The 27,992-nt window shown below is 44.0% G+C and overlaps 1 protein-coding gene across 12 annotated transcripts in view; it reads left to right on the plus strand.

The window, feature by feature from the left end:
* Positions 1-27,977, plus strand: part of slc20a2 (solute carrier family 20 member 2) — a 55,167-nt gene extending 27,190 nt beyond the window's left edge. For 10 of the 12 annotated variants that reach the window (XM_030416674.1, XM_030416679.1, XM_030416680.1 and 7 more), the window contains 10 exons: positions 6,099-6,685; positions 8,929-9,069; positions 10,501-10,586; positions 11,973-12,069; positions 12,283-12,402; positions 13,841-14,074; positions 15,141-15,777; positions 16,024-16,209; positions 19,238-19,322; positions 22,391-22,555. In XM_030416674.1, coding sequence (XP_030272534.1) covers positions 6,397-6,685; positions 8,929-9,069; positions 10,501-10,586; positions 11,973-12,069; positions 12,283-12,402; positions 13,841-14,074; positions 15,141-15,777; positions 16,024-16,209; positions 19,238-19,322; positions 22,391-22,555 — 2,040 coding nt within the window. In that variant the 5' untranslated portion in view covers positions 6,099-6,396. Of the gene's footprint in view, positions 1-6,098; positions 6,686-8,928; positions 9,070-10,500; positions 10,587-11,972; positions 12,070-12,282; positions 12,403-13,840; positions 14,075-15,140; positions 15,778-16,023; positions 16,210-19,237; positions 19,323-19,923; positions 20,009-22,390 lie in introns of all 12 variants that reach the window. The other 2 variants (XM_030416685.1, XM_030416686.1) reach the window with 2 other exon arrangements.
* The last annotated feature ends 15 nt before the right edge of the window (positions 27,978-27,992 follow it).

Raw genomic sequence — 27,992 nt, forward strand, 5'->3', positions numbered from 1 at the left:
TTTTTTATTTTGCTCTATTAATTTGTGAAGGTTTTATAAGTTTTTTGCTTTCAAAAGTCTCAAGGTCCCGATGAATCATTCGCTCCAGCGGTGTGAAGAAGCCACTGTGCAGCCCCGAGACGGTTCCTCTAACATATTGAAGATTGTGAAATGTCAGCCTGTTTGCAAGAAAACGCATTTCACACCAACTTGAACACACATGAACCTGACACTGGATCTCTGGCTCACGCCGTACTCTCTGAATGGTTGCTGCATGTACAAATCGATGTATGCAGCAAGTCGTGGCCGGGGTTGTTGACTCACTCACTATTCAAGGACATTAGGTCATCTTCATCTGTGACGGTGTATAAACATTCCCAGGCTGTGTTTTCCACATTGAAACTGGGCACCAGACATTTTGATATGTTTTTCAAATCTGCCAGCTAAGGCTCCAGATGTTTAGAGCAGCAGACAGGTTTTTTGTTTTTTGTTTTTAGAAGTCTGGTGTTCTTTTGACCGCAGTTTGGACGTTTTCCTCACTCAGTTCAACAGCTTGGGTCAACTGCAGTGTGTGTGTGTGTGTGTGTGTGTGTGTGTGTGTGTGTGTGTGTGTGTGTGTGTGTGTGTGTGTGTGTGTGTGTGTGTGTGTGTGTGTGCGTGCGTGCGTGCGTGCGTGCGTGCGTGCGTGCGTGCGTGCGTGCGTGCGTGCGTGCGTGCGTGCGTGCGTGCGTGCGTGCGTCAGTCTACAGGTTGATGATGAGCGGTCTGCACAAGGACAAGGATGTCCAAGGACAAGCTAAAGTAGTTCCTCTGTCTCTGCAGCCACCATATTCCGAGGGAGGTGACGAGGAATAACAAGAGCTGGAGTTTTTAAAATTATTTCTGTTTTGCATGCATCTTAAAGGAATAGTTTGACATCTGGGGAAATCAAGCTTAATGCTGGGCCACGGGCCAAACGCAACCAACTATTGTACTGTGGTGTATTTTGATGCATTCTTAAGATGGCAGGATCCCAAGTTCCACTTTATTGACTGACTTCCTGCAAGTATAACTTGGCCCACTGTGCTCAGCTTATGTAAAATAATTAATAATGAACAACCCTACATATCTAAACAACACTAGAAACACACAGACAGACAGCCCTGTAGGGAAACATTGCTCCATAGCCCAGAGTCAGATAAATACATATGGATAACACTCTTGTGTCTGTACACGTGAACATGACACTAAACCCAGTGGATGGTTATCATAGCTTAAGTTTGGACAGAGCCAGGCAAGCTGTTTCCCTCTGTTACTAGTCTTTGCTAAGCTAACTGGCTGCTTGCTGTAGTTTTACGTTCAGATATATTTGCTTCAGAACCAGACGTTTGCGTAGACACGCATGATTGGAGGATACCACCAGGTGGGACATGCTGTTGTGACGTGTTTACTGACCTGCTGGAAAGAACAACCCTACAAACAGACGCAGGGTACGTTAGCCGTGCTGTATGTGTGCCCAGACGGTTAAAAGCAAGTATATCTTAACCCTGCGTTAACCCTTAACCCTAACCCTCAGCAACAGAGCAAGCAAGACATTTCCCAAAATGTTTACATATTGTAAGAATACTCCTGCTTGCCGCTGTTGAGGCACTGGAGTTGCCCCAAGGCGTCAAAGGCATTAAATGAAGTTTAGCTTATTATCATTTTTGAAAATTAGGAGCTTCTTGAGGCACTTAAGCTAAAGTAGAAGCTTATTAAAATGCCAGTTGATGTTCTCGAGAAATGGGAATCTATTAAAATCAAACTTTCACAGATTATCAGGATGAAGGTCAAACTGAGCTTTCAGGCATTTTCATTTTGGGCTTCACAGCATAAACTGATGACATCCTGCAGCCATTTACGAAGGCTACTGAAGCTGGAGCATATTGTTCCTCTTTAGAATTCCCTTTAGACTAGTTGAGTGTTTTATTTCCTTCGAGGAGGGAGCTGTTTGAGTCAATTAGATGACTCCACAGGTCTCTTACCAGACTCCTCTTACTGTACTGGAGAAAATAGTTTTTATGTGCAGGACAGGGTGTGTCGGTATGTGAGCTGGTCTTCGTGGATTCCAGCAGGAGCAGCGCTTCAGCTTCAGCGTCGGCGTCGGCATCAGCGTTGGCTTCAGCGTCAGAGTCAGCTGCAGCTGTCATGTTGACTCTACCCGTTTAGAAAACTGCAGACCTGATTAAACTGGGTTGGTGCTTGTGTGCACACCCACTCTCGAGTCACTCATACTCATCTTCCTCCCTCTCACACTCGATCGATGACGTGTTTGACCGTTTCCTCTGTGGAGTCAGTCTGCGGCTCTGTATCGCGGCCGGCCATGTTTGACTGCGTGGTCGTCCTGTGGCGGAGGTGTTCCCCCGGATCAAACATTTACACAGCACGCGGCGCGTTAGTCCTTTCGGAGTCTGCTACTCCCAACACACTGACTGTCAGATGTAATATTTGTACAGCAAAAAGAAATGTCTCAAAAGCCTTGATATACTTGTTTTTGGTTCAGGTTTAAAGGAATGTAATTTCTCTGCTATGCGTGACATGACGCACTGAAGAAATCATCTCAATCTTCGAGCTTCAGATGAAGATAGCACTCCCACTTAGGTTTGTTTTTCTCACAAATTATTAACCTAGCAAACCTTTTTAATCACATCACATTGATGAACAATATAAAGTTGATGACATGAATTCACTCCCGGCCCGACAGCCTCAGACTGAATCTTCATGTCCAGGGTTGCTGATCCCTCGCTCTGATCCTTCGCTTTGATCTCTTTCTGGAGGGGAGGTTAGCGAAAAGAGAATTTCCCTGCAGGCATCGGTGAAGTATCACATCATTTTTTACCCAGTCTGTTTGACATGTGGCACCCCCTGAGCCCTCTGTATAGAAGAGAACTGGCTGGGGATGTGAAGGAAACGATAAACGTGTCAGATACATTTTTGGATTATTTAACCGTTAACCACATAATGATGTTCAGTGCCACTTAAGGTATCACGAGTCAGGGAGGTCTGGCATGAACCTGATCAAGAGACAAATCATTATCGTCTTTTAATGCGTGTGTTGTGGTTCAACAAAGGCAAAAGGATAGAAGTTAGTGACCTCAACTGTTCCAGATGGAGCACTCGGTCGGGAGGAGGGAGCCGTAACCGGCCGCAGGCTATTTAGAAAAGAGCTGCCTGCCCCCACGCGATGAGGAGCACACAGTCGCTTCATGCTGAGAGAATGTCCTCGTCTGGCCTTCAAGCTGTTTACATTTAATGCTCCCCATTAACAATTGGCTAAACCATAGAAGGAAATGTGCTGCCATTAACCCCTATGAAATGACTTTGATTATGTGGCACAGACAGGAGAAAAAAAAAGAGGAGAAAGAAGCCAGACCGAGTCGTTTGTGGTAAAGAGGTTTCTCCAGGACCACCAGAGGCTTTCAGTGTTGGGTGGCCTCATCATCTGCCTCCAGAGCTTGTTGTCCTTGTTGCGATGTAAATAAGCCTTGTGGGACTTTACAGGGACGTGGGAAGCTGTTTTACCTCAACAAGTGCAGAGTCCAGCACGCCTCTTACAACAGAGTCACGGGAACGTTTCATCATTGATGTGTTCATTAGTTCTTGATTAATCGATTCATCGCTCCCTGTCTCTTCGTCTTCTATAAGGACAAACTTGACATTTCTTTTTTTTTTTCAATTCAATTAACAAATCGGTATGTTGATGACTCATCATTAATCAATTCATCGTTGTTGAGAATTGAACCGATTAAAAGTCTATTAACGAAAATGGAGTCATCATTTTGTGTTATATAGTTCATAATTTAGTCAATAATTAAGGGTTTGCTTAATCTGTTCTTTTAACTTAATGTGAAAACATGAAACATATTTAACAGTTTATTAACGATTAACCAATGATCGATCGTTTGCAGCTGACTATCAGTTAAAGAAGCTGCTTAAAATTTGCATCCTTTTTTATTAAAATATGTTTAAAAGATCATTTGATTCTTTCTAACATAGCTGGCAACAATTTTCTATTGATTTAGAAAATAAAGCTCTGTGATAAAGTATTCTCAAATCTTGATCTTCCACACCACTGACCCATGCCCAAGACATTTGTGCGCATTATCTTAATAGCTATAGTTATATACTTATTTCTTGAGCTTCTTAGCTAATGTCCATGAGGTTTGGGGTGTACACAAGCACAGAAACATGTGATTCACGTTTGCTGCTTGAATATTTGTATGAACGCAAACATTTGTTCAGGAGATTTCGAGTGTCACCTCCAGATTTTGAAGGGTTCCATCCGTTGTCGTTATGACTGCAGAGTAAAATGCTGAAGTCTTTATATTTTTTTTTTTACAAAAGACACGAGAAGTTTCATATTGTCTGCTACACTATCAGTTGACTTCCCTGACCCTGAGCGGTGCAGCTTTGCGAACTGTTCCCACCCCCAGCAGCAGTAAAGCATCACTGCTGATGTTCTTACTGCATTGCAGTCTTAGCATAAATCCAACCACTGAGATTTTTTTTTCTCCTTATCTTGTACTGCAGCAAAGCCTCAGATGTAGTTCAAACCTGTACTCCAAATCTTGTTACAAAACTGGTCTGAACCTTTTGACTGTCGCCCGGTGAGCAGCGAAGCAGCCATGGTGAGGCTGAAAGAGCAAAGATCAGAAGGCTAATGTGATGTGGCACCAGTGAAACGGTCTCTTGGTTCACACTGGAGACGCTGCAGGTGAGAACAAGCACTGGTAGTTTTTTTTTTTTTTTTAGATTTTGGGCCATTTTGCCTCCATAAACTACCTTCTTTCAGAAAACATCTAAAATACACACTGAGGAGTTTATTTTAATTCAGATTTCTGTTCTGGAAATGTACAAAAAGAAGCACATATTTAATTAACTGATGCCTTATTTGCATATTTAAAGCTACTATAAGGAATTTTGTACTGGTAGCAAAACACTCTCCGGCTAATACTGACGCCGCTTTATGACCTACACAAGCAAACAACACCATCAGCATGAAGATGAAGTATGTCTATTTAGTCCACCGGGTCCGTCTTTACATTTCCTTAAACCGAGTTACAGTGAGTCAGATGTAGTAGGAGATTTCTCTTCAGGTGATTCTATTTTGGACGTAATATTTTGAGGTTTTGACGGTGGAAACACGACCACTAGGGCCGACCAAATCAACAGAATATTAAAAGTTCCGTCAAAAAAATCAATGTATCAAACTCGTAATCCAAAAAAAGAATTGTCGTAATGTCAGCAATCAAGTGGAGAAGTTTCATGGGGACGTCTCCGTTTGAGCTCCAGCTTCTCAAATGTGGGTATCTCTGGGTTGTGGACTAAACAAGGACATAATCTCCGGCTATGGGGAAACACTGAAACATTTGTAGACCAAACAACTAATCGAGAAAATAGCAGATTAATTAACAATGAAAATAGTCATTAGTTGCAGAACCTACAGTGTAGCTTTTATTTACATTGTGGCCCTATTCACCTTAATTGCTCCCTTGATGTAAAACATTTGGTCGTCGTGCCCATCATCAGTTTTGGCATCGCTGCGTCAGACGTGAAAGTGATGAAAGTGGTTGAAACAGTGTGGTGGTCTGCGAGGGGAACTCAGTGAATTTTATATTCCTGTCAGAGGCCGCCTGGGTGTGTGGAGAAGAGGTAAACCTGTGGAACAAAAGCAGGTTTGGCAGAGACGCCGGCCGGCCTGTGGTGAGGGGATAAGGTGTTAATAGTCCACCTTGATGCTCGCTCTGGATACTCTGGGCTTTTTATAGTCTGGCCGCTGTCAGCAGGCCCTCTAGAAGCGTCTGATTTGATTCCCATGAAGTGCAGACTGTGATTTCTTATTGTGGTTATCTGAGACGTCCACAGTTTTCCGTCCGGTTCTGCGTCGTCATCCCGACTCCTTCAGGTTTGGGTGTGTTTTTTTATCTCCTCCTCCTCCTCCTTCTCTTCCTCCTCTCTCTCTCTGCTGGTCCCTCCCCTCCTTTGTTTTTAGGTTTTGTGAGGAAGTCACAGGGAGGTGTTGCCAGATGGTAACTGCTGCTGAAAAAGAGTAATCATGGCTCGTGATACTAATCTGTTTCTGTCTCTTGTGTCTCTTGCAGGTGAAGGACCGGGCAGACAGGCTGTCTCACACTAAGCTATGGAATGCTCCCTGCACCCACCATCACTAGTCTCCAATCTTTGGACTGAGCTCCAAACGCTTAGTTAGCGGCTGTGCTTCTCCCCTCGAACTCTTTATAACCAGGGGACGAAGAAAAAAAAGGAGCGGACTTACCAAGTCCTCCTCTACAAACGCACGGAGCACTTCTTTCTTCTTTTAAAAAAAAAAAAAAAAAAGAATATTTAAGCTAGTTTTTTTTTTTCTCCGCTTGGATTTTTGTCTGGTCAAATCCTATCAAGATGGATCTGGAACCGTTCCTGTGGATGGTCATTATTGGCTTCATCATTGCCTTCATTCTGGCCTTCTCCGTGGGCGCCAATGATGTGGCCAATTCGTTCGGCACAGCAGTGGGCTCTGGCGTGGTCACACTGAAACAGGCCTGCATCCTGGCATCCATCTTCGAGACTCTGGGCTCGATGCTGCTGGGGGCCAAAGTCGGCGAGACGATTCGAAAGGGCATCATCGACGTCAGCCTGTACAATGAAACGGTGCCCGTACTCATGGCAGGGGAGGTCAGCGCCATGGTCGGTAAGTCGGACTATTGATTCATCATTTTAGCCTGAAAAAAGGCCAGAACCTCTCTGATTACAGCTTGTAACTGGGAAGATTTGCTGCTCTTCTTCATCATAACTGGTAGTGAACTGAATATCTTTTGGTTTTTGGCTGTTAGTTGTTACTAAACGAGGAATTCAAAGACACCACCTTGGACTCTAGGAAGTCATAGTGGACACTTTAACACTTATGGTTTTGTTTCACAAAATGTTGTATAAGTCAGTGAATAAAAATAAATGAAAAATCACTCAATTATGTAAATAAACAGTAGTTGCAGCGGTGAGTAATGAGTTACTGCCGTTCCTCGGCTCCATAATGAAGTGAACCGGGCTGGTGACAGCTGCTGAGACGAGGTTTGAGAGGTAATAATTACAGCTGCACTTTGTTTTATGACATTCAAGAAAAAATTGTTGTTTCAGAAACGAATTTATTGTTCAGTGGTTTAAGTCATTTTTTCAAAAGGGGAAAAAAATGCTGGTTATAAGTTGCTAAACGGGAGAATTGCATAGTTTATAAGTCACTGTAAGCTTAATGTCTTTGGTCGGACACAGTGATTCATTTGAATTTGTCACATCGGGCTCTTAGTAAGAATAATCAACAGTTGGATCTGCAAATGAAAACAATCATCCCTCGCAGCGCTGAAACGAATCAACGGAAACCTCAGGGATTAACACTAATGATGAAGAACAGTCCAGAACCCAAAGATATTCAAGTTACAATGATATAAATCCGAGGAAACAAGAAAATCCTGACACTTGTTCACATCACCTGTGAACGTTCTGCTCCATAAACAACTCAAACAAACGATGAATTATTCAAACTGTTGCAGATCAATTTCCCGTTGAGCTACTCATGGATCAATCAGTGAATTATTTCAGCTCTGTCGTGTATCACTATTAATAATTTATTGTAGTTCAGTTATCGTGGAGCAGACTCTGCTGTTCACTCTGCCCTTCACAGTCAAGCAGCATTTTGTTTATGAAAAACACCGGGCACATTTCTTTCATATCCTGACCTGAGGGCCAACACAATAGTGACTAGTTGATACGAGGAGCGTTCCCACCGCTCTGCCTCTCACACACACACACACACACACACACACACACACACACACGCACACACATCTTCATCGCAGGTTATCTGAACCTCATACTCGCAGCTCTGTTCTCCTGAAATCTGAACTGCCAAGTTGCATAACAACTCTTGGCGAGTTGTTTTTGTAGAAGTTCACAATTGTTCGCTTGAATAACATCTGTGCTCGTTTTACGACCCATTTGGCTTTACGAGAGATGTTATAAAATTTGTTTCGTCCTTGAGAAGTTTTTAAAGGCAGCTCCGACGCAGCGTGAAACAAAAATATTTAATCTGTTTTAAGGTGGACCTCTTCGTGTGATGTTTCCGTGTTGTCATTCTCAACATCTCACGAGTTGCTCGACGGGGGAAAAAAAACGCTCTTGCATTGAATTTACAGTGAGTTTGTTGAGTATCTGCGGTAGCTTGAGATGACCTCAGTGAATGAATTTGTGCAGAGCGGAAAACAATGGGGCTCCCGTCGAGACAATGGCATCTTAATGAAAGAGTGACTGCTGGGAAACGGTGATAAATAAGGGCGATATTACGCACAGGGGGATTACCTGTGTCGCTGGAAATTCAGATGTGGCAGAAAGTGAATGTTGGTGGAACAGGAAGCGTTTGTCGCTGGTGTGTTGTTTCTACAGAATTAGAAGGAATAAAACTTCTCGATTTCATTAGATAAAAAGCAGAATAATGCTTTTGTATCCAGCAGGAGTTCACAAAACGGCACAATGCAGATTATAGTGGTCGGTGTCTAAGTAAGGACTTTGAATCAAACCTGTAAGCCTTACAAAGAGACGCCGATTGTGTTGAGACTGCTGGATTCGAAACATTATTCTGTATGTTACATCTTGCAGCTCGTCGTCAACGAAGATGTTTCGGCTGAATCTCATTCAGCAAATCTAGCTCTAGAGTTTCAATCTGATGATGTTTTGCGTACGAGTTTTTTGGATGGAGGATAATGTGTTTGTACAGAAGCTCTAAAGGCAGGTCAGTGCCAACATTTCCACGCAGCACAGGCCCAAAGTGAGACAGAGTGCAGAGGCCCATGCCGTCATTTAACTGTTTTTTTGATGGGAAACACTGGCGACTAAAGGATGAAAAATGACTGAGATTTGTGTTGGGTTTTTTTTTTCTGTCCACAGGGTCAGCAGTCTGGCAGCTAATCGCCTCCTTCCTCAAACTGCCCGTCTCTGGGACTCACTGCATTGTTGGCGCCACCATCGGCTTCTCCATGGTGGCCATTGGCACCAAGGGAGTACAGTGGATGCAGCTTGTCAAGATCGGTAATGTCTTTGAGCTCTTTCAGGCCCGTATGTGTGTATGTGATGTTAATGTAGATGTTCAAGGTCTTCAAAGTGTGGAAAAGGCTTATGTTCTTGAATTAGAACATCCATGTAGTCCTTGATCTGGTGTTTCATCAACTCAATCACTTGCATAGGCCAAAATATATTTTGATATTTTAAGTAAAACGATCTGGTTTTCAAATTTTTTTTTATTGTCTCCTGGCATCAATTTGCAGGCATTAAGTAATCTTGAGCCAAACCAACAATCAAAGTTAATATATAAGCAGCTGGTGAAGTCCACAAAGTGTCAACATACATGTACTGCTGTGGGTATAACGGAATGTTGTAAACCTTATTATTCGCAATTGCTTTTATCGTAGCAGTTTAGATGTGACGATAAAGAGAACAATGTTGGTTTAGAAACCTTGAAAGTGCTTTAAGGTCACTCTGACAGAGCTGCACAAACTCTGCACAATTACTCAGTTCCACGCGAGTTCAAGCTGCTTTCCCATTAAAAACCGACAAAATGAACTTAATGCCACCACAGTGAGGTATCTACAGCACAGCTACAGTCGAGTTTAGCTCTCTCTAAATCGGACAGTAATCATCAGGTTATGTTGCCAGCAAGGACGACCATTTTACACAGCGAGCGATAGAAGAGTTACTGTTTCCTCCAGGGTTAGGAGCCTCGATAGAGCAGCGGGAAATGCAGCCACCAGACAGACAGACAGACAGACAGACAGACAGACAGACAGAAGGTACCCTGAAGTAAAATAAACTCAAAAGCTAAAAGATAGAGAAGGATGCAAACACCATGACTTTATTTGAAAAGTTAATTCCTGTTCCTTTCAGGATTCAAAGTGATTCTGGGTCAGTGGTGGAAAGATCCGATCACCAGTTACCAGTGAACCTGTTCGGAGCTTGTCCGCAACTTTCCCAGTCTTGTGTTGTGATGTAATATCATCGAATGAGATAAAGCTTTAGTCATCCTCAGAGGGGAAATTTACAATCCGCCCAGTGGATATGGAAGCACATAAAGTGATTAAAAAGAGCTCCATGTTTTCACAAGCTTCAGCGTTAAAAAGATAAACACATTAACACATCAGTTATTATAATCCAGTGATATGACATACATCATTTTGCATAATTAGTGTTCTTTTCGTACTTTTTAATGCACAACAGTATTTCTACACTGTGGTGTTGCTACTGTTCTGTAAGCAGAAGATCTACTGGAGCTTCTTCAACCACTTTTCCGAAAGTTACAAATGAAGTGCAGATGATCGTGTTTGGAAAAAACAAACAAAATACAAGAACAAAAGGACAGTTGTCGGACTCACTCAGGGCTGCCTGGTGCATCGGTGTGTGAGATGTTGGTCTGTTAAGAGGTGTGTTGCTGTTGTTTTCTGATCACATGTTCTCCTCCTCTTCCAGTTTCGTCGTGGTTCATCTCCCCTCTGCTCTCCGGACTCATGTCTGGACTCCTCTTCATGCTTATCAGGCACTTTATCCTCAACAAGGTGGGCTCACGTCGCTACGCGGACAAACACAAACAACACTACTCCTTCCCCACCACATGTTCAGGTTCTTCGTTGTGTTTTCTGGGTCAGAACCATATTAACATTTAGTTTGTAAGGCAATGGTGTACTGACCGTGGAAAATAGTGTTTCACGACTTCCCATGCGGTGGATTATTGCCCGTGATGTCCGTGAATAATTTAATGATTTTATGATGTAATTTGAACTTCTCCTCACATTCACATCGTCGGCGTGTGCAGCGAGCTGTCGGTCCAGGAGGTTTAAAACACCAGAATTCAGACACAGACGTGTCGAGAGAGACCTGTCCGAAGAACTCCAGCACAGATAAAAATCCATTTGATTTGGCAACACCCGCGGATCTGTTGTTACGTAACAGGCAATCTCTGGCAGACTGGGAAGAGGGAAGTGTTGTAGCTCATCCTAAGGTCACAACCGCAGGATTATGTATGAATGACTCATAGGACGATGTGTCATTCCGAGTGGAGTTGGTGTGCAGCTGGGTCAGATCCAGGATGAGTTCATCTCCGTCTCTCCGGGCTATTTGCATCACCTAAATCGGAATGTAATACTTTCTACTGTATGTATGGCGTGTTTTTTCCAAAAAGCACAGTCAGGACAGGTTAGTGTTGTTGACGTGACGACGGGTCACGCTGCATGTCAAACTCCTCATAAACCGCGCGTTGTGCAAGAGTGAATTGTTGGATGTTTCATTTCACTCATCACCTGTTTTCATAATTTCCGCACCTTTGACCTGAGCCGAGCTTTTACTCGACGTCAGCAGATGTAGCACACTGTAGCCTTTGCAGCCTCATCACAACACTAAACACTTGCTGTTCATACTTTACTTTGAACACCGGTTTTGACTGTGGTGACAGATCTAACTGAAGTGCATCCTATTGTACATGTTGCTCTTTAAAGACGGTAGCTGTCCTTGTGCAAAGTGAGGTATAGGGAGAAGTTGACTGCTCGTTTTCTTCCTCAGCGACACTTTTACGCGATTAAAGAGGGAAGAGGAAAGGGCAAGTTTGATAGAAAGTTTAAAAGTAATATCACGCACGTAGGAGTTGGCGATACATTTAGCGTCAGAATGCAGGTTTTCATTATTTTTATCATCCATTTAAAGGTACATAAGTGATTTTGGTGGTCATTGTAGCCTCAGACAAAACTTCATACACGTGAACCCAAGCAGCTGATTGATTACAGATTTGCCTGGAATCATTAATTGGCAGCATTTTTTTTTGTTCGAACCAGAAACTCTGCCTGATTACATCACCATGAAATGAAACTAAAAGTCGATAAACATGCATGAATGCGAGCTCTTATCATGTCAGAAACTGTAACAACAATCTGTGTGTGCTTCCTACACAGGATGACTGCGTCCCTAATGGGCTGCGAGCTCTGCCTCTGTTCTATGCCTCCACGATTGGGATCAACACATTCTCCATCCTGTACACCGGAGCACCATGTAAGTGCTTTTTTTTTTTTCTTTTTCTATTTTTTTAAATCTGACACCAACGTATGATCATATTATCATCTCCGTCTAAACGGGTGGGTGATGCGCCAATGTGGTTTGCTTGCTCGAAATTCCTTTTGAAGGTGAGAAAAGAGTATAACTTTGAAACCACTTGCGAGGTGTTATTTTTACTATGCGTGTGTGTTTGTGTTTTATTAATTGCAGTGCTCGGGCTGGAGATGCTGCCGGTGTGGGCCATCTTTCTCATCACGTTAGCGGAGTCGATAATCTGCGCAGGTCTTGTCTGGATATTCGTATGTCCCTGGATGAGGAGGAAAATAGCAAGTAGGTATCTGTGTGTGTGTGTGTGTGTGTGTGTGTGTGTGTGTGTGTGTGTGTCTGAGAGAGTGTCCAGTCTTTCCCACGCCATCTGACACCCCACCGCTCTGACCCGGGCCTAACACAACAGCGCTGCAGCCTCTGCTTGCACACTCTGTGCTCTGACACCAAACAAGAGATGCCAGCGGATGTGTTTACTCATTGGCCTCTGCCAGAGCCACTAAAGCCACCAAAAAAAACCCTGTGAACTCTGTGTAGTAACCCAGTCTGCCTGTTTAGAACCACTTTATCATCTCAACTCAACTCTATTTATTCATTTATTGATTGATTTATTGATTTATTTACTGCTGCTCGGCCAGAAGCGAAGGGTTAAGATCATAGCCTGCAGTGGAGGGAGCTCTCAGATCAGGGTGGAAGATGTTTTCCTAATGGGAAAATCAGCCTGCAGCAAAGCACATGACACATGAAATAAAACAGTGGAAAGAGCAGGAGGTGGAATATCTGAGGGAGCGGTGGACATAACCAAGGCAGCCAGTCTGTTAAATTCAACTTAATGTCAGCGCGGATAAATAAGAGCTCCTGTTAATGGCAGCAGTCCAGAGACTAAACTTCAAACTCTTGAGCCCCGAGCCGAAGGTGCCGGTAATATTTCCAAATTGCTAAGTTGGTGATATGCAACAGAATAAAGATGTGCTGGTATCGAGGCTTAAAACAGATTTATTTTCTCGAAACTTTCCCTCAAATCCCCCCCCATCCCCCCCCCCCCCCCCCCGCACCCCGCACCCCGCACCCCGACTTCACCTGTTGCTTAAACTGTGTCATGATCTCTGAATGCCTGCGAGGATTCTAACCGATAATTTCGGTCCTAATCTGGATGTCACTACAGCGGTCAAAATGAGACAGGTGGCGGGCAGAGTTTATGTGTTTGCACTGAGGGTTGTTTTGAGGAGCGCGGGGGCATCAAGTGTATCAGCACCGGGATTAGTCTGGATCAGCTGATGGCTTTCCTTGTGTTTGCGGAATGTTGCTGCCTGGTTTGCTCCTTCTCTTGACAGGATACCAGGCTTTTTCTCAAGATTATTAATAATTGGTATTGTTAGTAACAATACAGCAAAAAACACGCCTGAAATTATTTGTATTTCAAGAAAAGAAAATAGGATGTGTGTGCCAGAATTAGTGATTTACTTGCGGAACTCGTGTCCTGATTTCATCAGCTCGCCCTCATTGGAAATCTTTCAGATTACTTTCTATAAACCCCAAGTGTTTTTTGCCAGCGCTCGAAATTTTGATTCTTCTGTAAATGATCACTCAGATTTCATAGAATATAAACCTTGTCATGTAAAAAAAAAGTTGTGGCATTCTCCCCATAACTAATTAAACCCTTCATCACAAATGTCTCTGTTTGCAGGACTGATAAAGGAATTCTGATTCTGATTTCCTCCAGGTCGTCTAAAGAAGGAGCAGGCTCTGTCCCGGATCTCTGACGAGAGCCTGGACAAGATACCTGAAGAGGAGGAGGAGAGCCCCGTCTTTAAGGAGCTACCAGGGGCCAAGGGCACAGATGAGGCCGTGCTGCCGCTCACGGGGGGCAGCAGTGAACGGAGCACTCGCGAGTCCACCGGAGAGCTCACCAACCTGGCTAACGGAGGCACCATCCTGCCGAATGGCAGGGTGTACGGTAAAACTGGGATTTTATTTTTGATTTGAGATGTGGCTGTAGATCACTGTATCTGTTCTTGACCGGAGGCTGAGCTGCTGTAGCGCTGTCGCTTCTTTTCATAATGCTAACTTATACTGCCACGCATCCTCTCACCCCCATGACCTGGAAATCATTCCTCCCCTGCCATCTTGGAGGAATTTCTTTTCTTTCTACAAGGAAGAGACACTTTGAGAGGGAAGCAAAAATATGAAAGGCACCATATTTTCTAAAATGTTTACAGTCATCGTGTCTACATTAAACTGCTTTTTGTTATTTTATTTGCAATTAATCAATTAGTGTAGTGAGTTTACAAGAAAAATATAGTCAATTATAATTAATATAAAACATGCAAAACATTCTTTCAATAGAAATCAATATTGTGTATATATATTCGATATTTACTCAGAGCACAGTAAGTGATGATTCTATTAAAGCAGAATTATGTGGAAATCTGCATTTTGTGAGATTTGGCGCCCCCCAGGGTTTCTGAGTGTAACAGCGCTGTCGTAAATACAGATCCCAGGTCTGTAACAATTTGTCAGGCCAACTACAAAAAAAACTCATCACGTCATAAGAATGTTATGTGTTGAAAACTTTAGGAAAGCATGACAACGCTGTGATCCAACACACTCTCACTGAAATGACATAAAGCAGAAACAAGAGTTTATGGGGCCGAGACAGAGACACCTGTTACAAGACACTGTGCCACAAACATGATTTTGAAACTGTCATTTTAAGGTTTAAAAAAAGTTACATGTTGTAGCTTTTAATGATTGACTACTGATTTTTCAGTAAAATACAGGATACTTCATACTTTCATCGCCTCATTTTAAGAATGTGACATTCAAAAATTGTAATTGTGTGAAATGACTTCCCGTTTGCTTTGAGGTGCTCCTCTAGACTCTCCTCCTCCCTTCTCTTTGTATATGTAGAGGAGTACAACTATAAATATGCTACTACTGTATATTGATTTGCAGCTGTTCGGTTTGATGAACGTCATTCATTCACACACTCACACACACTTTCGTCATCGTCTCTCCTTCAGGCCGGACCCACTCGATGACCAACGGCTGCCTCAAGTCACCCGTCTCCAACGGCAGCTTCAGCTTCGACGGCCACATGCGCAGCGATGGCCAGGTGTACCACACTGTGCACAAGGACTCCGGTCTCTACAAAGACCTGCTCCACAAAATCCACCTGGGCCGCATGGATGACAGCGACCGCTCAGGCTCCAACGCAGGCCCGGCTGACAACAATTACCGCCTGCTGCGCCGCAACAACAGCTACACCTGCTACACGGCGGCCATATGCGGCATGCCCGTCCAGCCGCTCCTGCGCACGGAGTCGCGTGAGGACAGCGAGAAGCTGGTGGGAGAGGGAGGCGGCAGGAGCAACAGCGTGTCCTACTCCAAGAAGAGGGTGCGCTACGACAGCTACTCATCGTACTGCAACGCCGTGGCGGAGGCTGAGATCGAGGCAGAGGAGGGCGGGGTGGAGATGAAGCTGGCGACGGAGCTGGAGGGGGTGGAGGAAGAAGGGGCTCCGGCTCCGGTGCCCCTGGACGACATGGCCGAGGAGGACCACGAGGAGAAGGATAAGTCAGAGGTGTTCCTGCTGTTCCACTTCCTGCAGATCCTCACCGCCTGCTTCGGCTCCTTCGCCCACGGAGGAAACGACGTCAGGTGCTGCCTCCAGCTTCACAGAGGACACACAGCATGCCATACAGCCAGTGCACCTGCCAAATCACATTCCCCTGAAGCTTTACGCTTTATTAGATTTATCAGATAATCAAATCAAAAAGAACAAATGTGTTATTAGCAACAAATACAGAAATCAGCTTTTCTCTGCTGCTTATACGTCATTTTGTCCTTCATGTTCAGTCCAGCATGAATACTATAATCTTTTTTTTCTCCACTTAATTCTGTCAGTAATGCCATCGGGCCCCTGGTGGCACTGTGGATGATCTATGACCAGGGCGGTGTCATGCAGGACGCAGCTACTCCCGTCTGGCTGCTGTTCTATGGCGGCATAGGCATCTGCGCCGGCCTGTGGGTGTGGGGCCGCCGCGTCATCCAGACCATGGGCAAAGACCTGACTCCCATCACCCCCTCAAGGTGAGAAAGCCACCACACGGGGGGAGCGGGGGGAGAGGGTGTGTGTGCGTGTGTGTGAGTGTGTGTGTGTGTGTGCGCGCGCGTGTTTGTGTGTGTGGAGTGGACGAGAGGAAGAACGACTGTTTGTGACGGAGGTGAACTTTTTCCAACATGCTTGGTTTGACCTGCTTCCCAAAAAGCCCGGACATGCTAACACACAGGTCCGTCGGGTGCAGCAGCTTCCCTGGTGAGTGTTCACGTGCACGCAGCTGTATGAATGCACAACACTTTGTCTTTTAAGTGTTCAGGCGATTCCACTGACAGTACAATGCATAAACTAGAGGCAGTACGATCAGGGTTAGATTTCTCTGTCGCCTCAAGTGCTCCCCGCAGGTACAGTAAACTTGTCTGACTAATCAAGGCTGTTTGTGTCGAGCGTGCGCTGATTGACCGCGCTCTACTCCCCAAACAGAGCTGCCGCTGCAGGCAAGAAGCACATTGTTACTAAACGGGCAACCTGCAAGTACAGTGTTGCATTTGGATCTTCCATGTTGGTTGCATCTTTAAAGTGATGTATATAACTGGAGACGATTTTTCACAATTTCATTACTTCAATTTGAAGATTTGCATATTTCAAGTCTTAAGTCTTACTTAAACTTTGCTGGAACGGATTCTTTCCCTGCTTTTGATGAGAATGAGAAAGGGATGATGCACTCTCTGTTTCTCTTCTGCCCTCTGACCTATTACATAATAAATTATGAATAAATAAGGAGTCTCGTGGACCGTGGCACACATAAAGCTCCAGGGCTGTCCTCGGCCCACAACCTTAGCAGCAGACATCACGCATCCTGAACCGCTGACTGCTGCTCCTCTGTCCTCCAGATCAGTCTCTCTCTCTCGCTGTCCTCCCATCTTCCCACGCATGAGCTGAAGTGTGTGTGTGTGTGTGTGTGTGTGTGTGTGTGTGTGTGTGTGTGTGTGTGTGTGTGTGTGTGTGTGGGGGGGGGGGGTGTGTGTGGGTGTGTTGTGTGTGTGTGCGTGTGTGTGTGCGCATACCTCAAGGATGTTTGTGCGTTTCGTGTCAGCTTAAAGAAGGCAGGCTCCATGCCTGCCGGTTGTCGTACATGTTAAGGTCTAATTGTTCCAGCTATTTATTGTGTGTGTGTGTGTGTGTGTGTGTTATGTGTGTGCTCTGTTGCCTGGCAGGAACATCACACAGGGTTTCAGGAAGTTGTTTGGCATTCTGGATGAAGAGAAGTAGAGCAGGGGGGTTGAGGGAGGGGTTGAAGCCACAGTGGGAAACCCTGGCCTCTCTCCTCCAACCGCAGGGAGGGACGCCAGCCTGACTCCGTCTCTTTGCACTTTTTCTTCTCCTCCCCCCCTGTCCTCCTCCTGTTTTCATATTCCTTCCTCACCCTCTGCTTTAAATCCCTGTTTTTGTGGTTAACCCACTTCTTCCTTTTTTTTTTCCTTCATTCCGTCTCCTCACCACATCTTTTTGTCTTGTTTTTCTTGTTTTGTTTGTTTTTTTTTTTTATCACCGTCTCACCTCTAAATCTTTCTCCTCTTCCCTTAAGTCCCGCGATTGTTCTCACGCTCGTACCATCTCATTATTTTTCTCCTCTCTCGTCATTCTCCTCCTGTTTTCTTTTTTTTTTTTTGGCCCCTCTTTCTCTCTCTGTGGGCCGTCTTTCTCTCTTAATCTTCCTCTTTCCATCACCAGCTTAGTCTTTTCACTGCAGGACTCAAAGACACATTTGCTTTGGTTCACTGTTCTAAAGGCTTCTCTTTCCTCCCAGTGTCTGTTTCCAAAGAGGTTTGTTTGGGGGCAAGGACAGGAAAGGACAGGAAAACTGTGTGTGTGTGTGTGTGTCTGTGTGTCTGTGTGTGTGTGTCTATAGTTTGTGGCTGAGCGTATGTTTGAGCAGGCACAGTGAACACTTAACGAGTGTTGTGTATCAAAGCAGTAAAAGCAGGTTTTTCTATCTGGTTTAGGATCTCGTACTTTGCACGCTGGCTCACGTACCTTCGTTGAACTGAGTGATGCTAATATTATGACCACCTGCAGGATAAAGAATCCCACTATGAAGAGCTGCAACTAATGTCTATTACCATTATTGATAAATCGATCTCTCTCTTTGTTTCCCCAAGCTTAAAATGACGTCCTCAGATGTCTTTTTTTGTCGCAAAGACATTCAGCTTACTGTTCTGGAGTAAAGAAACCAGAAAGTATTCACATTTAAGCGGCTACAATCAGATTTTGGACATATATTCTGAAAAAAACATGACTCAAAGTGATCTTTTAATTACTGAAATAGTTGACTATAACACCTGCTTTCTTGCTATCGATGCTGATACGTAATGCCATCACCCAGATCAATCTGATGGCTATCAATTAATCAAATAATCGAGTTGAAGCTACCTACTATGACTAGTCAAGATGTCTAGAGAACTAAACTCAAAACACATAGTAATTATCACAGAAAGTACATTATATAAGAATCTTCTGGGCGTTTTTCTCCCTCAGCTTTCAGTGTAGCGCTGACAGTAAATGAGTAGAGTAGAGAGATGCACCGGAGGTCCTTGACCATCGCAACAGATGGGACTGAAAATGTTGCAGACACGACCAATTAAAATTCAGCAGTGTCTCTGTCCCCCCAGAGCTTTAGTGAGTTTTATTGGTTGCTGTTTTAATGTAGTTTTTAACTGCAATAAAGAAAAAGTACCAGCTACTGATTCAAATTCAGGTCGCCTTCTCACTCAACCTGTCTCTCTTTGACTCTAGATTTAACACCTTATAGAAATATTGTCTTTACTCTGTGTGTGTGTGTGTGTGTGTGTGTGCGTGTGTGTGTGTGTGTGTGTGTGTGTGTTTCTGTGTGTGATCACCATGTTTGTTTCTTTCTGTGTGTGTTGAGTGTACTTTTAACTGTGGATGCTGGATTATGGTGCCCTGAGCACTACGGCCCAGACAAAACAATGAAGGATGTCTCTTTGCTCCCCTCCTCCTCCTCTTCCTCCCCTCCCCTCCCCTCCTCCTCCTCCACAGTGGATTCACTATTGAACTGGCTTCTGCACTCACAGTGGTGTTGGCTTCCAATGTCGGAATCCCTGTCAGTACCACACACTGCAAGGTATGACTGATGACTGAACGGCCCCCTCCAGCTCCAGCCCCCCCCCCCCCTCACAGGAACCCCCCCCTCACAGGAACATCCAGGGGACGGGGAGCTCACGCTGCCTCCCAGGGCCCCCCGGGCTGGAAATACACTCTAGTTAACTCAGTCTTGCAATCAGATCCATGTTTTTATGAATGTAGGAAAGCTATTTATAATTGTGATTTAATTCACTTTTAATTCCCACTAAACTTTCAGTACATTAAAAGACAATCAAACATTGTGTCCAGGCGGCCCCGGGCAGCAGCGTGCGGCCCCTCTCCCCTGTTCTTTTCAGGAACATCGAATCCAGACTGGAAGGCATATCGGACCCCTCCTGCCTGCTCCCCATCACAGTGTCTCATCCTGTTTCATTACCCACCAACTCTCTTCCATTTTGCCCCTTTCAGCATTGGCATGGTTTGACGTGTGGGTCCCTACGCCCACCCCCCGCCCTCCGACAGCATCCTCCTCCTCCTCCTCCTCCTCCCGACCCCCCGACCCCACCTGTCACACTTGTTTTCCACTTTTTTACCCCCGTCTCCATCTTTCTCTCTGTCTCTCCACTCATCTGTCTTCACAGCGGATTTTGCATTGAAGTAATGAGTGCGCTAACAGTGCTTGTTGCATCAAATGTGGGCATCCCAATAAGCTCCACCCACTGCAAGGTACTGGAGTCACTGGTAGTGAAGCCGTGTTAGAGAGCCCTCTCAGAGCTCCACTTCATCGCTTCACCTTGTAGCTTTCAATCGCCAAAGCCAATCACAACTCCTGAAGTTGCTCTTTTGACCTCTCGTGCAGTTTCCCTCTGGCAGCGACCCCTCCAAGTTTGTCTTCAAAGGGATCTCTGGATGGAACATTTTGTGAAATTCAAAGCGAGCGTATTTGATGTGTAGCGACTGAACTGCACTTTTCGAAAGACTTTAGGGTGCTTTATTCTGAGATGAAATATCTTGGGTGCTGTTCTCGTGAACGCAGTATCTCAGAAATAGTGAGGGAATTTCTTCAAAATTTGGCCCAAGCATCCACATGGACTCGAGGATAACCTGATTAGAATTTGGGGGTCAAAGGTTAAAGGACACTGCGACCTCATAACGCACTTTAACACATTTCCACTCAACTATTGTCAGCATCACTCAACAATAAGACCAAATTTGACACACACGTCTAAAAGGATTAAATGAAGGCGTTATAACTTTAGAGGTTCTGGTTAGTAGATTTTGTTGGACAGTAGCCAGGCTAGCTTTTTCTCCCTGTTCAGTCATTATTCAAAGCCAAGCTAACTGGCTGCTGGCTGTAGCTTTTGAATTTAACCAACCTGAGACTATACAGATCTTGTCTTTTGATTGTCTGCCAGAACGGAAATAAGTTTGTTTTACCTGTTTTGGGGGAGACAGTTAAGGGTAACACAGGCGTCTTATTGTCGATCAATCATGACACAAGTCAGAATCTGTGAAAACATAAAAGCATCACAAGACTTGATAGGTCTATACTTCAAAAATGTCTGCTGAAGGGAAACTGCACGAGACTCAAAACTGGTATTTAATTGCTGATTTATCAATTTGTCTAAACATCAACATCGCCATCCATTCCTTATTTACACTCCTCACCTCCAAACACCCTCGTCTCTTCCCTAAAACCTCAGATAACATACTGCTATCTTAAAATCTACTGATGGTTAGAGGTATACAATTGTGGTGGTGATTTGATCGATCGAGTGGTTGTGTGCGGGGGATCCACAGACGTTGTTGGGCATGATCAGTATTTTAAAGTTTTAATGAGCTCGTTTTTGTTTTTTTTCAATGGTAAGCATCGTTAAAAGTGACGCTGAAAGTTTTCGAAAAAACAACCAACAACATCTGTAAACATCCCCGAGGCGGCTGTGAGAGAGAATGCAAAATGTGTGCGAGCAGCGGCGGGCATCCATTTGGTTTCGTCAGACTCTTTTTTTTTTTTTGGCTTTCTTCACTCAACGTGTGGATGAAACTAAATCGATGCCCGGCCGTGGTGTGCGGGGCGCTGCCCCAGTGCGTTTATGTGCAATGACTCGTCGTTTCAAAAAGCTCTACGGGCAGTCGGCAGCACAAACACCAAGGTTGTGCTGAGTTCAAGGCTTTGCAGTTTGCATGCCTGAAATACTACAATTGGCTGTAAACAGATATCAAGACCACAAAAGTTTTAGAACAATGCTAATTATCCAAATGAGGGAGAAGCTGAGACATTTTTTAACACAAAGCTAAGAAGCCATCCAGAAGATGTTTTTGTGTGGTCTGGCACCAGCGTGACTTTGACCTCTGACCCACAAACAGGACAGCTCTGTGTTGAGCCGACCTTCCACATTTAGTCACGAGTGTGACAGAGGCCGTCTCATGTTTCTCTGGCCGTATAAGAGCAGGCACAGTGTCGACTCCCGCCCACCTGCTTCGTCACAAACAGAGCTGAAACGGGTCACTGCACATACCGCTCCGACGCACCGAGGTGTCGTCTCAAATGTGTCCTCTTACTCAACAGAGGGCTGATTTTGATTCCTTGAATAAAAGGTGAGAGAAGAGGTTCGTTGGTGGACGTCTGACATGAGCAGAAAAATCACATGACCCGAGAAAAAAACCTTCAAAATGTATTTCAAAGAATTAAATTAAAGCTCAGAGGAAAACCATCAGATTTTTCTTTAGACCTTAAACTGCTGATTTCCGACGTCCACCCCCCTTAAAAATAAAAATGAAGTAGTGTTTAACTTTTTGCAATCGGCTTGCTCTAATTAACATTTTGGACCGAGCTGGTCTTGAGGAGCTGAAGGTCGAGTTCAGGCTTTTCTGTTCAGATGTTACCTGTGTGCTTTCTTTTGGTCTACTCAATGAAAATATAACTAAGTCCATTATATAAATCCACTGGTTACAATTTTGAGGTGCTTGAATATATGAATTTTCTCAATTATAAGAAAAGCCTGAACATCCTGCAGCTCCTCACATTGTCTTTGCCTCTTCAGAACTTCAGTTCTGTGCTGCTTCTGATTGTGTCCTCTCTCCCCTTCCCGGCCTGCGGCCCTCCAGGTCGGCTCAGTCGTGGCCGTCGGTTGGATCCGCTCCCAGAAAGCAGTGGACTGGCGCCTCTTCAGGAACATCTTCCTGGCGTGGTTTGTCACGGTGCCCGTGGCCGGCCTGTTCAGCGCTGCCGTCATGGCCCTGTTCGTCTACGGCATCCTGCCCTTCGTCTGAGGGCGCACGGCCGGGAGGGACGAAGAAGAAGAGAAAGAGAGTAAAAGAGAGAGGGAAACTTGGGTAAAAATCACAGCTCGAGTGTCGGGGTTTGCAGAGAAAAGAGATTGAAGTGAAGAGAGGGAAAAGGGCAGGGGGTGACGGGGAGTTGAGAGGTTTACAGATGGACTTGGTTTGTCCTGTGGATGTGAGGAGGGTTGGTTCATACGCTGCCTGGCTCCGTAGTCCAGAGATCTTTTTTTTTGGCTCATTTTGAGTTTCTGATCGTTTTTTTATTTATTCTCGTTAAGGGGTGTGCATAAGAAAGCGTGCAACCACCGCGTTCACCGAAAACCATTAAACCTGCTGTACATAACGACAATAAGGTGGGCGATGTAACAAGAACGGCGCTTGTTGGAGACGCGGCAACGTTCACCTTCTGTCTCAAAATCGTGAGTTTTAAACAGAAAAACAAAACCAGACAGCACACGACGACAAATAAATCAAACGGTTAATCCTGCACACCTGATCCGACGAACATGCCCTGCAGTGTATCATTCTGCCCGGTAGCATAGTTGGTCAAGTGCTTATTATTATTATTATTATTGTAATTATTATTATTATTACTCTTGTTCCAAAATGCCAGGAAAAAAAAACAACAACCTGTACATATTGTTATACTGGATTGAGTGTGATTTGTTGTATTGCGGCTTGCTTTAAAGTATAAAAAAAAAAGACGAAAAAAAAGAAGCAAAGATGTGCGTGTGGTCAACCAACCCCCATCCATCACGTTATTTAAAAACATGCTCTACAGGTACAACCATGGCCAAACCTGACGGACGCCTCAGAGAAGAAGAGGGTGGTGGGACTGTCACTCTGCTTTTCTTTTCTTTTTTTTCTTTTTTTTCACATGATACCATAGAAACCTGATTTGCTAAAGAGTTGATTTTTTTTTTTTTCCTGTAAGTTTTTAGAAGATGGATCTCATATTTTTTAATGATGTATTATAATGTAATTTGTACTGTAAATACTTGTCCTGAAAGAGTTTTGGGGGGGGGGGGGATCATGGTTTTGATTTCGGACGGAGGGGTGCGTCGCCTCTTCACAATGTCATATTAAGTATGAGTATATTTAATCCCAGAGTACACGCAGACGCTCGGTGAACGCGCACACTCGACATGGCTGCTGAGGGAAAAAGCGGTGTCTTCGTTCAAAGCAACGAACCGAACACGTAGATACTGTTCCCTCCTTTTTCTTCGGGTCGAGGCAGAAAGTTTTTTGGTCGCTCTTTTTGAGGTTTCAGTTGCGGCAGAAAGCCACAACGCAAAGAAAAAAATAATAAATCTGAGACAAAAACACGCTGACGACATCTCAAAACAGTGTTCACATATCTCCATCCGTATGCCTTTTTAGTTTTTTCTAAAGCTGAGTTACCGGAGTCATTTTCCTCATATCGTAAAGGCTCCCTGCCAATGATCGACCTCTACACTGTCACAGGTTTGGATCTGTTCGGATCAGTTCAGATCTCTCACCCTGAGTTCTGTCTTGTTTTTTTTTTTTTTTATCTGTCTCATTACTGCTCCTTGCGACAAACCTGAGGCATGGCTCTCGGGATGCCTCCGAAAAAAGCCTTGTCGTGTCAGACAGCTATTATGTGTCATATCAAAACCGTAGTATTGTCAACTCAGCTGGTTATGCAGAGGTGGAGAGAAAAGGGGGGGGATTGAACCCCACCGGCCACACTTGTAGCTCCTGAAAAAAAATGGGCTGGTTGTTGTTTGTAGAAGCATTTAGCATATTGATCACCTGTGTTTCAATCTAAGTGCTAAAGGTTAGGTAGGTATCGTGGAGTCGGGTTCAGGGCTGAGCAGACTTCGGTCTTGGGATCTTTTATGTTTTGAATGAGATGGTATCGGGGGCGGGGGGGGGGGTTAGTACTGATCATCACCAGCTTTTTAACAGGGTCACCTGACCTGTAGATGAACAAAGTCTAAAGCTTTTTTTATTTGAACAAATTCGATGCCAGGTGTTGCAACTTTTCTCTTTTTTTTTTTTTTCGTTCTTGTGGTGTATTTCCTATTTTTTTTGTTTTGTTTTTTTTCTTTCTCATGAACAAATCTATGCTTAAGTAGCCACTTGCCTTGTAACATTGTGTTTTTATTTCGTGCAGATACGGTAAAATTATTAAGTACTGTGGTGTTTACATCGTAACCATATTGTAGAGTATCTGGAAAAAAAAAAAACTGTTGCCTAATGATGCCAATGAAAAGACAAACTATTAACCATGAACTTTAAAAGTGCAAGTAAAACAAAAAAATAACCTGAAGTGTCTAGAGAGAGAGAGAGAACGAGAGCGAGCGCGATGTGACTCATTTTTATTTTCTTTGTCGTAGTAGTCGTGCTAATCATGATCCCCGTCACTTTACACTGCTACTACTTAACATTACATGTATGGGTGCAATTCAGTAATGAAGAGAATGACTTAGAGAAATTTCATCAAGACTATATATTTTTCTACCATATCTGAGTTTTAACCTGGGCGAGCTTCCAGACACGTTTGGAGGACACACTGCTGGCGGGGAGGGGGGGCGGCACTAGAACTGGACAACAGGGACTGGTTGTTATGAGATCACAGTGACACTGAGAAAAGCGTCTCATTACTAGGTGTCTCACCTCGCTGGTGCCACGTGTCACACACTCCCTCTGAGGCCCCGGTGTGTTCCTCTAACATGTAGATTGACGTGTCGGTTGCCGATAGATCAGATTTTTAAATTACCATTTTTATTTTTGAATTTTAGATGAAAACACTTTGTAATTTTGTTTCCCTACCGCTTCGATCATGAGCTGTGAGAGCAGGACAGCATCTCGCTAAGACCTGGACGACTGCTCGCCGGAGGCAAATTATTTGAAATCTAGTTGACAAAACAATCTTACACTTGGTGTCTGATAAACTGGACTGTGAGGACATTTGTTTCCTTGTTTTGGCAGGTAACCACTCTTGAGGCTCACACCCTTTTTTACTCTTTCACAGGCCGTGTGTTACATGGGGGGGGGGGGGGCGCGCTGAGCTGGGCCGCTGAGTTCAGATGCTCTTTGTACTCTTGTACAGGAGCCGGGAGGAAGTCGGTTTTTGAAAGAAATCTTTGATGCACAAGACGTCTGGCCTTGTTTCCTAAAACATCAGAGACGTTTCTCCGCATTGTCCCATTGTGAGCCGGTGTAACATCAGCCGCCATAGCCACAAGAGCAAACAGTACATGTTCAAGCAGACTGTAACAGACGTACATGAGAATACAGTAATAATATGATCTAATAGAAAGGTTTAGAGTCATTTCTCGCTTCAGAGATGAGCTAGTCTTACTTTAAGATGCAATATGATACGAGTTTTAGCTTAAAACACTCAAAATAAATGAACTAAAATGATCAACTTAAGGTGAAGAAATGACTGTTCAGGCTTCTACAGTATCTGCTGAAGCTAGCATGCTAACTAGCTAGCCCCAAGCTTGGGAAAAGAAAAAAAAAAAAACCTTTCTCCCAACGGTCCAAAGCTCTAGCACGAGCAAGTGTAAATGCCACCACTCTCTAGGCAGTCAGCCTAGCTGCACAGCTAAAAGAGCTTACAAGCTAACAATAGTTACAGAGTACATGTTGCATTTTCCACCAACTTGACAGAAACTGTCGTCCAGACATCGTCAGATTTTACACTTCCAGAGCTTCCAGATTAGCTTCAGTTCGCTAGCTTCCAATTCTCAGTGTATCTTCATTTCTCTTTAGAAATGCTTTAAAACAACTAACTGATGCTTAGTTGATGGTCACATTTGAGGACCATGTCAACTGATCATTTTGTTAGCATGCAACAGAAGTTAAAATGAGTGTGCAGTAACAACCTCGTGACAGCTGCTACTGTTGAACGCTAACAAAATATTTATCTATTCATCTTCACAAATATGTTTTATACGTTTCTCTAGAAGCCAAATTAAATTAAATACGCTATGTATTGTCTGGTTGGAGTTGGCTGAACATGTGTTGCTCTTGTGTGAAAACCGCATAATGACTCCGAATCCTCTCGTTGGAATCGTGAGGTTTATTTGTAAATGGACGGAGGTACACTCCAGATATCTGGTGTGTGTGCCGGATCACCGTGCTCTGCAGAGCCCCCCTCTGTGTGACTCGCGCTGTGGTTTCTTTTGTGTTTTGTTTTTTTCCATGCATTCTCAGTCCTGATAGGCCAAAAGGGATGCACTGCTCAAGATGGGGAGGGAAAGTGAAAACCGCCCTCTGATGGCAGCGTTAAACCACGTCTGACAACAACGGCTATAGCAAAGTGGATCAAGCAGCTAATCGGACAAATAGCCCCTGAAAACCTGGTTTCAAATCTTGCGTATTTCTGTTTAACATTTGGTATTTATTGCTAAAAAGCCACAATTAAAATAGAAGTTTGGAAAATAAGACATGTATAGGTACGATTTAATAAAACTCAAACTCAGCTAATCTGCTTCATCAGATCTGTGTGGGTTTGTTTTGATCATTGTAAGAAGCTGACTGACGTAAAGGTTTTCGGGGCCTTTAGATGATTCAAACCTTATTGAGGCTTTTCATCTTACCAATTACAGCTGATATTTTTTTCATTGACACATTTTTAGATCAAATTATAGCCTGAAAGCCAATAATTCCACCACAGGTTCAAAAAAAGTAAATAAATAAATAAAAAATTGCGCTGATCTTTTGCAGAGAAAGTTTGTTAGCTTTTAACGCGTTACCAGACGGCGGAGCCCGCCACTTCTCCTCCCCGCAGAGAGGGACAGCATTGTAGATCAGTCTGTTTCAACTGATCGGTGTGAATCGACGAATGGTGCGATTGCCATTGAGGGAGTTTCTGTGCTTCTACTGCAGTTCTGACTGTTTTGTAACGTTTTTATCGAGGAAAAACTAGAGAAAAACAGGACGCGCCATTTCTCCCTCCCTGAATGTGCAATACAAACGGTTTTCTTCTTGAAGGTGCTGTCACTCTGTGGTCGTGTAGCTCCACCTGCCCTGGTGTAATAGCGCCCTCTCCTGTTTGTTATGGAACTAGCACCACCTCTCGGAGGTGGAGGGGCATCAGTTCAGACCTTCATCTGGATGTGGCGTGCTGTCTCTAGTTTTCTGGTCTGTTTTGTAATAGAATGTGCTCCTTGGCTGGCCTGCAGGCTTTACAGCTCTGTGTTGTCTTTTTACTGTTTACTGCTATCTAACTGTCCGGTCCTTCAAACAGTTTTAAAAAATAAACGAATAAAAAAAAAAAAAAATCTAAAGAAAACTGTAGCCTGCTTCTACCAAAATCTTAAAAGCTCTTCTGACTTGCATATATCGTACTGTAATGTTTTATTTAAGATTTTAGTGGAAAAAAAATGTCTGCATTTAAACTAAATTATGGGAATTAAAATTACAAAGAATACCTAAATGCTACCGAGTTGTG

The sequence above is a fragment of the Sparus aurata genome, chromosome 5, assembly GCF_900880675.1.
Source record: "Sparus aurata chromosome 5, fSpaAur1.1, whole genome shotgun sequence".
NCBI lineage: Eukaryota > Metazoa > Chordata > Actinopteri > Spariformes > Sparidae > Sparus > Sparus aurata.